We start from the raw sequence: 13,522 nt of genomic DNA on the forward strand, positions 1-13,522 counted from the left end.
AGAGCTGTAACTACCCAGGAAGGAAACGAGGTTAATGACACTCCACTCAGAGCATCTCACTCAACTGCACCGAAGATCATAAGGCATTGCAGAAATCTGGCTGTCCGCCAGGATGGACCTGCACTCGCTATGACTGGACCCCGCTCGGATCCACTGCCTAAGAAAAGGACTTCTCAATGCATGTAGGTCCTGCCTGCCTTCATACAGAGGCAAGAAAAGTTTCTGCTGCTTCTGCAGGGACTAGACGTAGTGAAAATGCTATTTTTGTTTTAAGGTTTGGAGGGTGGGTTTAGCGGGGATAATATTAGCATTACATGTTACAGAGCTAGAGGGCCATCCAAAGCACATTTAAATCAATGAAAGTCTTCCCAGGAGCTTCAGCGGCTGCTGGATCAGGCCCTCATTGGATGGAAGTAGGGTGACCAGATGTCCCGATTTTATAAGGACAGCCCTGATATTTGGGGCTTTTTTTTTTTTATATGGGCTCCTACTACCCCCCACCCGCTGTCCTGATTTTTCACACTTGCTATCTGGTCACCCTAGATGGAAGAGGCACACGCTTCTGCTCCCCCAGCAGCATCACATCCATCTCCAGGGATCTAGGAATAATGTCAGGGAAACCGATGGAGAAAGGTTAGGGTGACAATGGGAAATGTTTCCTAATTGCAAGGGACCTACTGCACTGTGGAATCAACTTCCCAAGGGAAGCACCATCATTTGGGATATTTAGAACTGGACTGGAGAACAAATTACTGGGGGCACTGGGAGAAATAGGTAGGGGGAAACCCCAAACTTCTATGGTCCCCCAAATGCTTATCACCAGGAAACCAAACCGCGTGGGGAGCTCAGCAGAAGAGGAGCACTCGGTGGATTTAGAGATGAAGAGATTTTTGGAGGGCTATGCCCTCATCTTCTTTCCCTTGAAAATAAGTGAGTGGGAGTTTTCATGGAAACCAGTGCTCCTCTACCAACAGTCACAGCCCAGAGAGAGGAGTGGAGAGAGCCTCCACCCTCACCATTTCCTCTCTGCCCCACCCTTTCCAGAGTAGACCCCACTTCCTCCTAACCCACCAACGCTCTGGGCCTGCCTTTTCTAAACAGGCCCCCTTCCCAATCCCCCTCTCCAGCCTCACCAAGCTACAGGATGAGGCAAGTTCTTGGGGTTACCTTGCATGGTGCCATTTGGGCTGATGGGAAAGAAGAGTGGGTCCCATTTTACCACACCCCTGAGGCTGGACTACCCCGGCCCTCAGGCCAGAAAGAGGAACAGGCCCCGGATCCATCCACGGTCCCCTGCCCCAAATGCTTCTTTCCTCCCCTGCACCCTACATCCTCCAGTGACTGACCCCAACCCCAAATAGCTCATCCCGCCACCCCTTGAGTCTCCTCCTGCCTTCCTCTGGGCCCCATCCTGGCCTCCCTGCATTTAATCTCCCAACGACCGCCCCCCCCCCCGCCCCGCCACCAGGGCTCACGCAGTTTCCTACCTCCATGACCCAACCCGCCCCTCCCTCCCCAGCTGCTCCTCCCGCCCCTGCCAACCCCCCATCCTCTCCCCCACTCCACTCCTCTCAACCCCCCATCCTCTCCCCTCCCCCCAGTTGCTTCTCCCGCCCCAACCCTCATCCTCTCCCCCCCACCCCGCTGCTCCGCCTGCCCTTCCACCCCCCCCAGCCTGTCCCCTCACCCCCTGTTGCTCCTCCTGCCAGCTTCCAACAACCCCCATCCTCTCCTCTTCCACCCCACCCGGCTGCTCCTCCCGCCCCCCCCCCCCATCCTCTCCCACACCTCTGGGCTCCATCCTGGCCTCCCCACATTTGATCTCCCAACGACCCCCCCCCTCCACCTGGGCTCGCCCAGTTTCCCACCCCCGTGACCCAACCCCCCCAGACACCCTCTGCTCCCCCCGCCCCTTCCAGCCCCCCCATCCTCTCCCCTGGCTACTCCTCCCCCCGGCTGCGCCTCCAGCTCCCCCAGCGCCCCTCCCGGCCGCGCGCCCGCGCCCAGCGGCCACGCTGCCCCCGCCCGCCTCTCGCAGGCCCCGGCGGGCGCTGCGGCCTAGCCGGCCCGGCGCGGCGGTACCTGCCCGGCTGCCAGCGGCGGGCGCGGCGGCCTCTCTCGCTCTGGCGGCGGCTCCGGCTGCCCGGCCCAGGAGACAGGCGGCTGCAGCGGCGGCGGCAAAACGAGGCGAACGCGACACGCGGGCGCTGACCCCGGCCGGCCGCCGTTCCCCGCCCGCTGGCGGCCGCACCACGTGACGGGAGGGAGGGAAACTGAAGGGGGGTCACATGGTGGGGAAAGAAGCGGGTACTAGTCACGTGATAGGAGGAAGGGGCGGGCTCGGCCAAAGAGGCAATAGGCACGCCCCCTTCCCTCAATCTGTTGAACCAAACTGTGATTGAGGGGTGGAGCCAGGACACCTGGGTTCTATTTCCAGCTCTGGGAGGGGTGTGGGGTCTAGTGGTTAGAGGAGGGGGGCTGGGAGCCAGGACTCCTGGGTTCTATCTCTGAGTGGGGAGGGGAGTCTAGTGGTTAGAGCTGGGAGCCAGGACTCCTGGGTTCTATCTCTGAGTGGGGAGGGGGGTCTAGTGGTTAGAGGAGGGGGGCTGGGAGCCAGGACTCCTGGGTTCTATCTCTGAGTGGGGAGGGGAGTCTAGTGGTTAGAGGAGGGGGGTTGGGAGCCAGGACTCCTGGGTTCTAGCACAGCTTTGGAAGGGGAATGGGATTTAGGGTACAGTAGTATCTAACCTGTCACATGTGTTGTACATACCTGAGGCCTGGTCTACACACACTCATACTGGTTTAACTATAGGTGTCATTTTTAAACCAATTTTGGTTAAATGGCTACAACAGTGGATGTTTTTAAATCAGTTGAAATGTGGCTTACATTGCTTTAGATTGTTAATCTTTCCAGCTATACTCTTAGCCCAGCAGAAGAGTCTGTCCTATCTTGGGGCCTCTCCTTTTGTCCCTCCAGACCCACGAACATGATACAGTTCTGCGGTGATCTAGAATCCTACTTTCGACGTCTTCGACTCAAAGAATATTTCCAACATACCTCTGAACAGCATACTAACCCACAGAATCCCCCCTACCAGCACTACAAAAAAAAGGATTCTGCGTGGACTCCTCCGGACGGTCGAAACAACAGACTGGATTTCTACATAGATTGCTTCCGTCAACGTGCAAAGGCTGAAATTGTGGAAAAGCAACATCACTTGCCCCATAACCTCAGCCATGCTGAACACAATGCCATCTACAGCCTCAGAAACAACCCTGACATCATTATCAAAAAGGCTGACAAAGGAGGTGCTGTCGTCATCATGAATAAATTGGAATATGACCAAGAGGCTGCTAGACAGCTCTCTAACACCACATTCTACAGGCCATTATCCTCTGATCCCACTGAGGATTACCTAAAGAAACTACACCATCTGCTAAAAAAACTCCCTGACAAAGCACAGGAACAAATCTGTACAGACACATGCCTAGAACCCCGACCAGGGACATTCTATTTGCTACCCAAGATCCATAAACCTGGAAATCCTGGACGCCCCATCATCTCAGGCATTGGCACCCTAACATCAGGCTTGTCTGGTTATGTGGACTCTCTCCTCAGACCCTACGCTACCAGCACTCCTAGCTATCTTCGAGACACCACTGCCTTCCTGAGGAAACTACAATCCATCGGTGATCTTCCAGAAAACACCATCCTGGCCACTATGGACGTAGAAGCCCTCTACACCAATATTCCACACAAAGATGGACTACAAGCTATCAGGAACAGTATCCCCAATAATGTCACAGCTAACCTGGTGGCTGAACTCTGTGACTTTGTCCTCACCCACAACTATTTCACATTTGGGGACAATATATACCTTCAAGTCAGCGGCACTGCTATGGGTACCCGCATGGCCCCACAGTATGCCAACATTTTTATGGCTGACTTAGAACAACGCTTCCTTAGCTCTCGTCCCCTAACGCCCCTACTCTACTTGCGCTACATTGATGACATCTTCATCATCTGGACCCATGGAAAAGAAGCCCTTGAGGAATTCCACCATGATTTCAATAATTTCCATCCCACCATCAACCTCAGCCTAGATCAATCCACACAAGCGGTCCATTTCCTGGACACTACTGTGCTAATAAGCGATGGTCACATAAATACCACCCTATACCGGAAACCTACTGACCGCTACACTTACCTACATGCCTCCAGCTTCCATCCAGGACACACCACACAATCCATTGTCTACAGCCAAGCTCTAAGATATAACCGCATTTGCTCCAATCCCTCAGATAGAGACAAGCACCTACAAGATCTCTATCAAGCATTCTTAAAACTACAATACGCACCTGCTGAAGTAAAAAAACAGATTGACAGAGCCAGACGAGTACCCAGAAGTCACCTCCTACACGACAGGGCCAACAAAGAAAATAACAGAACACCACTAGCTGTCACCTTCAGCCCCCAACTAAAACCTCTCCAGCGCATCATCAGAGATCTACAACCTATCCTGAAAGATGATCCTTTACTCTCACAGATCTTGGGAGACAGACCTGTCCTCGCTTACAGACAACTCCCCAACCTAAAGCAAATACTCACCAGCAACCACACATCACTGAACAAAAACACTGACCCAGGAACCTATCCTTGTAACAAAGCCCGATGCCAACTCTGTCCACATATCTATTCAAGTGACATCATCATAGGGCCTAATCACATCAGCCATACCATCAGGGGCTCGTTCACCTGCACATCTACCAATGTGATATATGCCATCATGTGCCAGCAATGCCCCTCTGCCATGTACATTGGCCAAACCGGACAGTCTCTACGCAAAAGAATTAATGGACACAAATCTGACATCAGGAATCATAATACTCAAAAACCAGTGGGAGAACACTTTAACCTGTCTGGCCATTCTATGACAGACCTGCGGGTGGCTATCTTAAAACAGAAAAACTTCAAAAACAGACTCCAACGAGAGACTGCTGAGCTGGAATTGATATGCAAACTAGACACAATCAACTCAGGATTAAATAAGGACTGGGAATGGCTGAGCCATTACAAACATTGAATCTATCTCCCCTTGTAAGTATTTTCACACTTGCTTCTTATCAAACTGTCTGTACTGAGCTATCTTGATTATCACTTCAAAAGTTTTTTTTCTCTTACTTAATTGGCCTCTCAGAGTTGGTAAGACAACTCCCACCTGTTCATGCTCTCTGTATGTGTGTATATATATCTCCTCAATATATGTTTCACTCTATATGCATCCGAAGAAGTGGGTTGTAGCCCACGAAAGCTTATGCTCTAATAAATTTGTTAGTCTCTAAGGTGCCACAAGTACTCCTGTTCTTATTGCTTTAGCTTGCCCTCATAAACTAAACCACTCTGATCAGTTTTAAACAGATAAATGTGTCCACACAGGGGTTTGCACAGTAAAGGCTTGTGTGTAAGACAATAGAAAGACAAAGACAATCCCCACCTCAAAGAGTTTACACTCAAAATAGGGAAGACACACAGGCTGGGAGCAGAAATTGAGGCACAGAGAAAGGATGCGACTTGCCCAAGGTCACATTGCAGGTCAGTGGCAGAGCCAGAATAGAACCCAGGTGTCCTGAGTCCAGAGGTGGATTATGGTTTTGTGCGGCCCTGGCCAGAGCCAGAGCAAGAGGGACCCCTCCCCTGCGCTCCTGCTGGGAAAATGGGGTCAAGGCGCAGGAGCTTGCCCATCTCTGCCCACCCGCCCGGTGCTCCTGCTGGGAAGTGGGGTTGGGGCACGGGGGCTTGCCCCACGCTGCTTGGCCGGCACTCCTGCCGGGGACCCTGCTCCCCTAGCAAACCAGCCCTGCTCAGTCACCCCCAGACCAGACAACCTTAACTCTGCCCTCTGTTTGATGCCAGCATTTGATGATGAATCTGCAATCGTATAAGATGAGGAAAAGAAAAAATCTTCCAGGCTTTCTTCATGCACCCTGAAGAAGCAAATGAGGGGCAAGTGGGTAGGATCAAGGCAGGAGAAAGTGGTGCGTTTAGTCCAAGGATAGGTATATTCCCAAACTATGAAGGTCATGTGGGGTGAATCAAATCGATTCCCAAATGGAACAAAATGCTGTCAGCCTTTTGGCACTGGAGGCATGTGGGGGGGCTCCCCTTCTTTACACCCCCTCTCATCCCTTCCACACTGCCCCTTCCCCTCTTCTCCCCCTTCCCCAGCCCCTTCCTCACAGCCTGTTTCCCCTTCCCTGACCCAGCCACTCCCTGCTCTGCCCCCTCCCCTCACTCCATACCTGCCCCTCCTCTTTCCTACCCCTTCTCCCCCTGTCCTCGCTGATTGCTTCCCCCCTCCCAATCCCACACGCTCTCCCCCTCTGCGCACGCGCGGAGCCCCGCCAAGGCCGCCAGGACTCCAATTCCCGTGATGCCCCGGGGCGGAGGGCGGTACCATCGCCCGACGAGGGGCGGGGGGAGCAGACGGCGTCGCTCTCTGCCCCTCCCCCCAGCGGAGGGCCGGGGGTGGCAGAGTCCGGCCGGGACCGGGCCCGCCGGGCGGGGATGGGGAACTGCCTCTCCTCGCAGGCGGCCGATGACCTCTCGCTGCTCAACGACTCGGGGGACGGGGCCAGCCTGGGGCCCGGGGACCCGCCGCCCCCCCCGGCGCCGCCCCCCTACCAGGTACGGGGCGGGGGAGCCTGGGACCCGTGGCGGGGGGGACCCGCGGGGGGGCCTGGGGGCTATGGGACCCGTGGGGGGGCGGGGGAGCCTAGGGGCCTATGGGGGGACGGCCGAGGGGGCTGGGGGGTCATAGGCCCGGGGGGGGGGAGCCTGGGACCCGTGGCGGGGGGGGACCCGTGGGGGAGCCTGGGGGCTATGGGACCCGTGGGGGGTGGGGGAACCTGGTGGGCCTATGGGGCCCGTGGGGGGGGGGGGGCGAAGGAGGGGGCTGGGGGAGTCATGGGAGGAAGTCTGTGGGTAGGGGAGGCAGAGGGGCGGCCCATGGCGGGGAGCCCAAGGGAGAGGCTATGCCGGGAGAGCAATGGGGGGCTTTGGGGAGTCCTGTAGGGGAAGAAACTGCTCATGAGCTGGGGGGGGGGGCCGTGGGGAGCAGTTGGGGGTTGGCTCTGGGGGGGACACCGAGGCCAATGGGGGCGTTTCCAGGAGAGATGAATAGTTGGGGGGGGGGTGAGCTGGGAGGAGTGGGCTGTTGCTCATGGGGATGGGATTCTGGGTGGGGAGGGGGGCTGCGCCGTGGCCCATGGGAGAAGCTCGCCCTGCAGCTGCGGGTGTGACCCGTGGGGAGTATGGGGGGTTTGCAGCCCCAGGGGGAGCGCTTGGGGCAGCTGGCTCTGCAGCTGGGGGAGGGGAGCAGCAAGGGGTGTGGCCCATGGAGAGATTCCGGGGGTGGGGGTGCAGCTCGCGTGGTGTGCTGGGGGTGGCCCAGTGCGGGCTTCCTTTGGAAAGGGTACTAGGAGGTGGGGGGTGTCTCCTACCTGACCTAGCCAGCAGCACTCCCAGTCCTGTATGGGTGCATGGCTAGGCACCAGGATCGTCCCCGGAACTCCTGGGTTCCAGGCGTATTCTCTCCCCCTTGCCAGCCTTTGGCGGGCGCTGGCTTTGGCCGTGGGGCTTGAGCATTCCCAGAGAAGCTGTATTTCCGACCAGCTCCTATCAGCACCTCCTGCAAACTGGGAGGCAGAGAATCCTGGCTTGTCCAGCTTGGGATTGTCCCCATGGGCTATTCCCAGGCCTTTGGACCTAGTCTGAAATACCCCAAGCAATGGGGCTTTTCACAGTCTCCCTAGGGAAGACTGTACCCTGATACTGTGCTCAATTTCAGTCTAGCTCCACCCTAAACATTCCTCTCCAGGCTTGGTGTCTCCACCCTCAAGACACAGCTGTTTCCTGGGTGCTGTAGAAACACCTCATTAGATTGGAAGAGATCTGCCCAATGCTCAGAGCCATGTAAACTCTAAGGCCGTGTCTACACTAGCGCTTAACGTTGGCAAAAGTTTTATCGCTCAGTGGTGTGGAAACCCTCCCCCAGTTTTGCCCGCGTAAGGGCTCAGGTGCACAGCGCTCGCCGACATAGCTACCACCGCTCCTTGAGCTGGTTTTAGTCTGTCGACGGGAGAGCTCTCTCCCGTCGGCATAATGCAGCTACCTGAGTGATCTTACAGCAGCACAGTTGTGCCACTGGAAGTTTGTGTAGACATGGCCTAAGGCACCTATCGCCTTGGTACAGACACACCAGACGGGTCTGAAGCCGCATGAGAGCCCAGTTGGTGTCCTCTGTCGTTGTAGGGGGAGGGATTAGTGTATTACCGACTGGGGGTGTGGGGGAGGGATTAGCGTGTGCGTTTCTGGATGAAGGGCTTGACGCTGTGCCCCTCAGATCCTGGCATCCGGCTGGGTGGGTCAGCCTGAAATGGCCGGGTCTCCGGCCTGGCGTTTCCTCAGGAGCAACGTTGGTGTTCTCCATTGGTGCTTGTGTTCAGTAACACCATGAAGAACTGTCCACAGCCCTGCGGTGGGAGGCAAATAATAGGGCTCTGAAAACTCCCCTCTGTCATGATGCCTGTAGAAACCTTGACACCAGCTAGGCAGCTGCTGTGCTGATGCACTGCCCGTCATGCTGACCAATCTTGTTTCCTTGGGCTTCTCTGTCCGTTTATATCCATCTGTCATCTCGTTTTACCCTTGGATTGGAATCACTTCAGGGGCAAGGACTGTCTTTTTTTTGGGGGGGGGGGTCTGTTTGTACAGCGCCTAGCACGCTGGGGTCCTGATCCATGACTGGGGTACTGGACGCTACCGTAATACACCTAAACAATGTACAGCACCTTGCATGCTGTGGTCTTGATCCAGGACTGAGGCTCCTAGTTGCTACTGCAGTATAAATAAGGGCACTTCAAGTTTCCTAGTTGGATAGACTGCAAAACTAACTCCTTAAATAGCATAATAGAAATGCCAGGCCGGAAGGAACCTCAAGAAGTCATCTAGTCCAACCCCACCATGCTGAGGCAGGGTTGAGTCTACCTAGCCCATCCCTGACAGGTTTGTTTTCTATTAAAATCAGGAGGAGGGAGGACGTTCAGTCCCTGGGTGCCTGTTACCAGGGTAATGAACTCTGTCTTCTAATTTTGAAGGAACATGAGCCGATCCCAGTGTATCACCCCACGCCGAGCCAGACCCGACTTGCCACGCAGCTAACGGAGGAAGAACAGATCCGAATCGCCCAGCGGATTGGGCTGATACAGCACCTGCCCAAAGGGATATTTGTTCCGGGCACAGAACCATCGGAAAAAAAAGTGAAAGAGTAAGTCCTTTGCGTCCGACACCCTTCGTTTCTTCTCTTAGCCCTGGCTGAGCTGTGAGCTGACGGCAATCGCCGTAAAGCTGAACAATCCGCCCCAATGCATGGCTAAACAGTCCTTCGAATTTACTGCCTAGGTTTGCGGTAACTCCAAAATTGTCATGGAAACTTTCCAGGCTTGGCAGAAAATCCACTCACTCCTCGAGGGAAAACAACTTACTAGCTCCAAGCCTGTGGTATTCCACAAGGCTGGATAATGTCTGCCAAGAATGGAAAGTCTTTGAGGACAAGGACTTGGTCCTCATACCTCTTTGCTAGAGCAGCCAGCACGCAGTTTGCCCTCTGCAAATATGTTTCTATCCGGTGGGCTGATCCCACTTCTTCCAAACAGCTTCACCGTATCTTCAAACCCTTCACCAAACATAACCAAGCCTCCATGAGAGCTACTGCTTGTTACGTTTGGTGTTTCAGAGTTCAGCTGGTATTTGAGAGAGTCTCCCATTGGGAGGCTGAGGTGGGAAGTAACCCGTTTTTTTCTGTTTCGAATAGGGCGCCGGTTGTACTCCCTCTGTTCTCTCATAGAGCTTAAGGTCAGAAGGGACCATTAGATCCTCTAGTTTCACCTCCTGTATATTACAGGCCATTAAAGCATTTCAATCGTCAGGAGACACAACTCTGCTCCAGGCAGAGAACAGGCGAGAGATCAAGCTGCCCTCATGCCCGAGGCTCCTGCGTGGGTGGGGAATTGATTAGGTGACAGATGCCTAGATTTCAAATGCTTGAGGAGCTTTCCTGTATGGGTCAGGAAATCAAAGTGGAAAACTGCCCAGTCCAAAAGCCAGTGTATTAAACTTACAGGTGTGTGAAAATGAGACTGGAAATCACTTTGCTATCCTATCCGTTCGCCACCAACTTGAATGCTGTGTTCATCTGGGTTCACCCTGCTCAGATGTGGGGGGGGGGGGGAGGGGAGAAGGGGGTCGCTTTCACCTTCCTTGGAAGCAGCTAGTCCGGGGCGCTGTGGGAGGTAGAATACTGGTCGAATGCAGCCTTGCAGTGCCTGGCATCAAGTCCAGAGGCATTTGATTGTACTCCGCTGTGGGCATCAGCTTACTGGGTCAAGACCCCTCCCTCTGAGCATGCCCGGGAACTGGCTGGGAGTCTCTATATCAGGGGTGGGCAAACTCTTTGGCCCGAGGGCCACATCGGGGTTTCAAAACTGTATGGAGGGCAGGGTAGGGAAGGCTGTGCCTCCCCAAACAGCCTGCCCCCCCCCCCCCCACGTCCCGCCCTCTGACTGCCCCCCTGAGAACCCTCAACCCTCAACCCATCCAAACCCCCCTGCTCCTTGACCCCTAACCGCCCCTCCGGGACCCCACACCCCATCCAACCCCCCCTGCTCCCTGACTGCCCCGCCCCCTATCCACACCCCCGCCCCAACAGGCCCCCTGGGACTCCCATGCCTATCCAACCCCCCCGGTTCCCCGTCCCCTGACGCGCCCCCCTGCCCCCCCCGAACCACCTCCACCTGCTCCTTGACTGCCCCCCCGGGACCCACCCGCTCCATGCCGGAGCCAGCCATGCCGCCGTGCTGCCTGGCAGAAGTGGCGGGCCAGAGCGCTGGCAGCGTGGTGAGGCTGCGGCAGATGGGGGACAGCAGTGGAGGGGCCGGGGGCTGGCTAGCCTCCCTGGCCAGGAGCTCAGGGGCCGGGCAGGACGGTCGGCCCGTGGGCCGTAGTTTGCCCACCTCTGCTCTGGCAGAAGAAAGGGGCTTTTCTCTCTTCCCAGGGCTTGTGGGAAGCCGAGCGTGAAGTAGAACAGCCTCAAGGCTGTTCCTGCTTAACAGGCCCCTAAACATCGGGGGTAAAGCCCCCAGGGCAGGGATGGGGGCCAGATATCTCCCCTGCAGACGGCGAGCTAACAGCACTTCCCCGCTCTCTGGCCATAGGTGTGTCATCTGCATGCTGGATTTCGTGTACGGAGACCCCATCCGGTTCCTGCCCTGCCTGCATATCTACCACGTGGACTGCATCGACGACTGGCTGATGCGCTCCTTCACCTGTCCCTCCTGCATGGAGCCGGTGGACGCTGCTCTGCTGGCCTGCTACGAGACGAATTGAGGCCAAGCGGCGGCGGCGTGGCCCACGCTAATGCTTCGAGGCTGGTGGTGAGGAGAGGTCGGACGCGCTGGGAGGGCTGGGGGCTTTTCGTTTTGCATACTCACGGGTTACACCAAAGACTCCGACGGCAAGGAACTCCAGCCCTGCTGCCTTGCGGATCATCCAGAGCCGTTAGAATGTCGCTCCGACTGAATGTCAGTTAAAAGCTGCCTCTTACAATCTCTGTATTAGCGTGTCAGGCTGAGGTATCGAAAGTTCCCTTCCTGGGCCCTCCCAGAAAGCAGCATCCACCCATGCTACGCAGCCTCTCCTAGTAGCTCCATAGTGAGCGTGGCCTGGCTCTGATGGGGATGGGGGGGGGGGGGGAGAGGTGCTGTTCGGCTGCGGCCCCTTCGTGAGTGTGACGATATTAGCGTAACGCAGCAGTGAACGAGATAAACGGATGAGGTTCAATAAAAGCAGGTGTTGATCTCCTCCGTTACAAACAGAAGGCGCAAGATCGTAGAGGTGCTGGCAAGAGCCGCTGGCTTGCGCTGCTCGACATCTAGCTTGGTTAGGTTGTTTTTTTTTGTCCATCTCTGCTTTAAATAGTCACAACTCAGCTTCTTTAGCACCTGTTTTTTCCTTCCCCTGGATGGCGGCAGCTGTGCTTAACCCCTTGGCTGACTGAAACCAAACCGCCCACCCCAAATGGGCTGGAATGATGAAAATAAGTCCCCGAAGGCTCCCCACCCGCTGTTACTCAAACAGGAGTGCCTGAGAAGCAACCTTAGTGGGTGGCTTTAACTAGCAACATTACAGCAGGACTCTGCGATTCTAGCACGATGAATGGCACCCCGTAAAGGCGCTAACCTCCTCAGTGTAAAGCTTGGGTTTAAGGAGGAAGGGAAACCCAACCCTGCTCATTTTCTCTCTTCTGCTTTGGTGAGAATAATCTCTAATCAGACAGTGTTTTAATATTCCAGCTGGCACATCTGCCTGAACAAAGCTATTTCCTGGAGGAACTTCTCCCACCCCCAGAAGGTTTTATAGTCCCCAAAATAAATTATTTCCGTTAAACCCAATTGGCTTGGCACAATGTGGTTTTTATTGTGTCACAACTGAATGGCTTTAAATAACTGAATGCAGATTTCTTCCCTAGTGCTATTTTAAGTGTCTGCCAGGTAAAGGGCAGTTGCTTTTGATTAATTTTCTCCTTTTTGAAGGCAGGGCAGCAGTTCATTTGTTCCCTTTGAGATTGCAACTTTAATACCAGTCATTAAACTCTACAATCTGCAGATTTGCCGCCTTAGCTGGCTCACAAGGCAACGACGACTAATCAAAACGACGAGAGTAGAAAATTGGAAACAGAGGCCGTTTGCTCCATGAAATAGGAAGTTTTCTTGATGGGAGCACCAGGAGCTTCTCTTGTTGCCTTGAGACTTAAAACCCACCCTCGCGAAGCCAGCTCGTTTGCCTTCCGCGCACTCGGCTGTCAGATGCCGCTCGCAGTGCAGGAATCGGCCCGGCCCACCAGGGGTTAGCACCATTTTGAGTGAGTTGCCAGTTGGACGGGCTGCCCTGTGCTCTGTTAGTGGCTCCCAGGCCAGAAGCGTGAAAGGGCTTTTCCAGTTATGTATTGTCCTTAACAAGGATTTAGCGCTTGAAAGTTAAGACTGATGTACATTGCATTGGAAATGAACAATAAAATAGATTGCCTATCAGTGCTCGGCTGTGTGGATTCCTGGTGGTAAGCCTCTCGTACCGTTCAGCCTCACGGCTTTGATTGCAGAGTATCTTACAACGGCCTGGTCACCGCACACACCTCTGAAGGAGGGACATGTCAGCCCTAGGTCCAGGTGAGGAACAACCACACAACCCTGACAAGATGCAGCACTAGACCACATTTAAGATTCCTATAGCCCTCTGTCACGACCACTTGCATCATCTCCTGCCCCATACAGGAGCAGATACAACTACGGGAATGGTTTGCTGGGGGACAGTAAAGTACTTCATGCAGCTGGAAATCAGTCAGGAGCATGGGCCTAAACTGCTCCTGATAGACCAGGCCATGGCCCAGAGAGAATGGCAGTGCTAGCT

At 55.1% G+C, this 13,522-nt stretch overlaps 1 protein-coding gene across 1 annotated transcript; it reads left to right on the forward strand.

The window, feature by feature from the left end:
- Positions 1-6,565: 6,565 nt before the first annotated feature.
- Positions 6,566-13,146, forward strand: LOC135892030 (RING finger protein 11-like). Its single transcript, XM_065419712.1, has 3 exons — positions 6,566-6,685; positions 9,157-9,326; positions 11,272-13,146. The coding sequence occupies exons 1-3, from the start codon at positions 6,566-6,568 to the stop codon at positions 11,441-11,443; spliced, it is 462 nt and encodes a 153-aa protein (XP_065275784.1). The 3' UTR covers positions 11,444-13,146.
- Positions 13,147-13,522: the final 376 nt, after the last annotated feature.

The sequence above is a fragment of the Emys orbicularis genome, chromosome 19, assembly GCF_028017835.1.
Source record: "Emys orbicularis isolate rEmyOrb1 chromosome 19, rEmyOrb1.hap1, whole genome shotgun sequence".
NCBI classification, from domain to species: Eukaryota; Metazoa; Chordata; order Testudines; family Emydidae; genus Emys; species Emys orbicularis.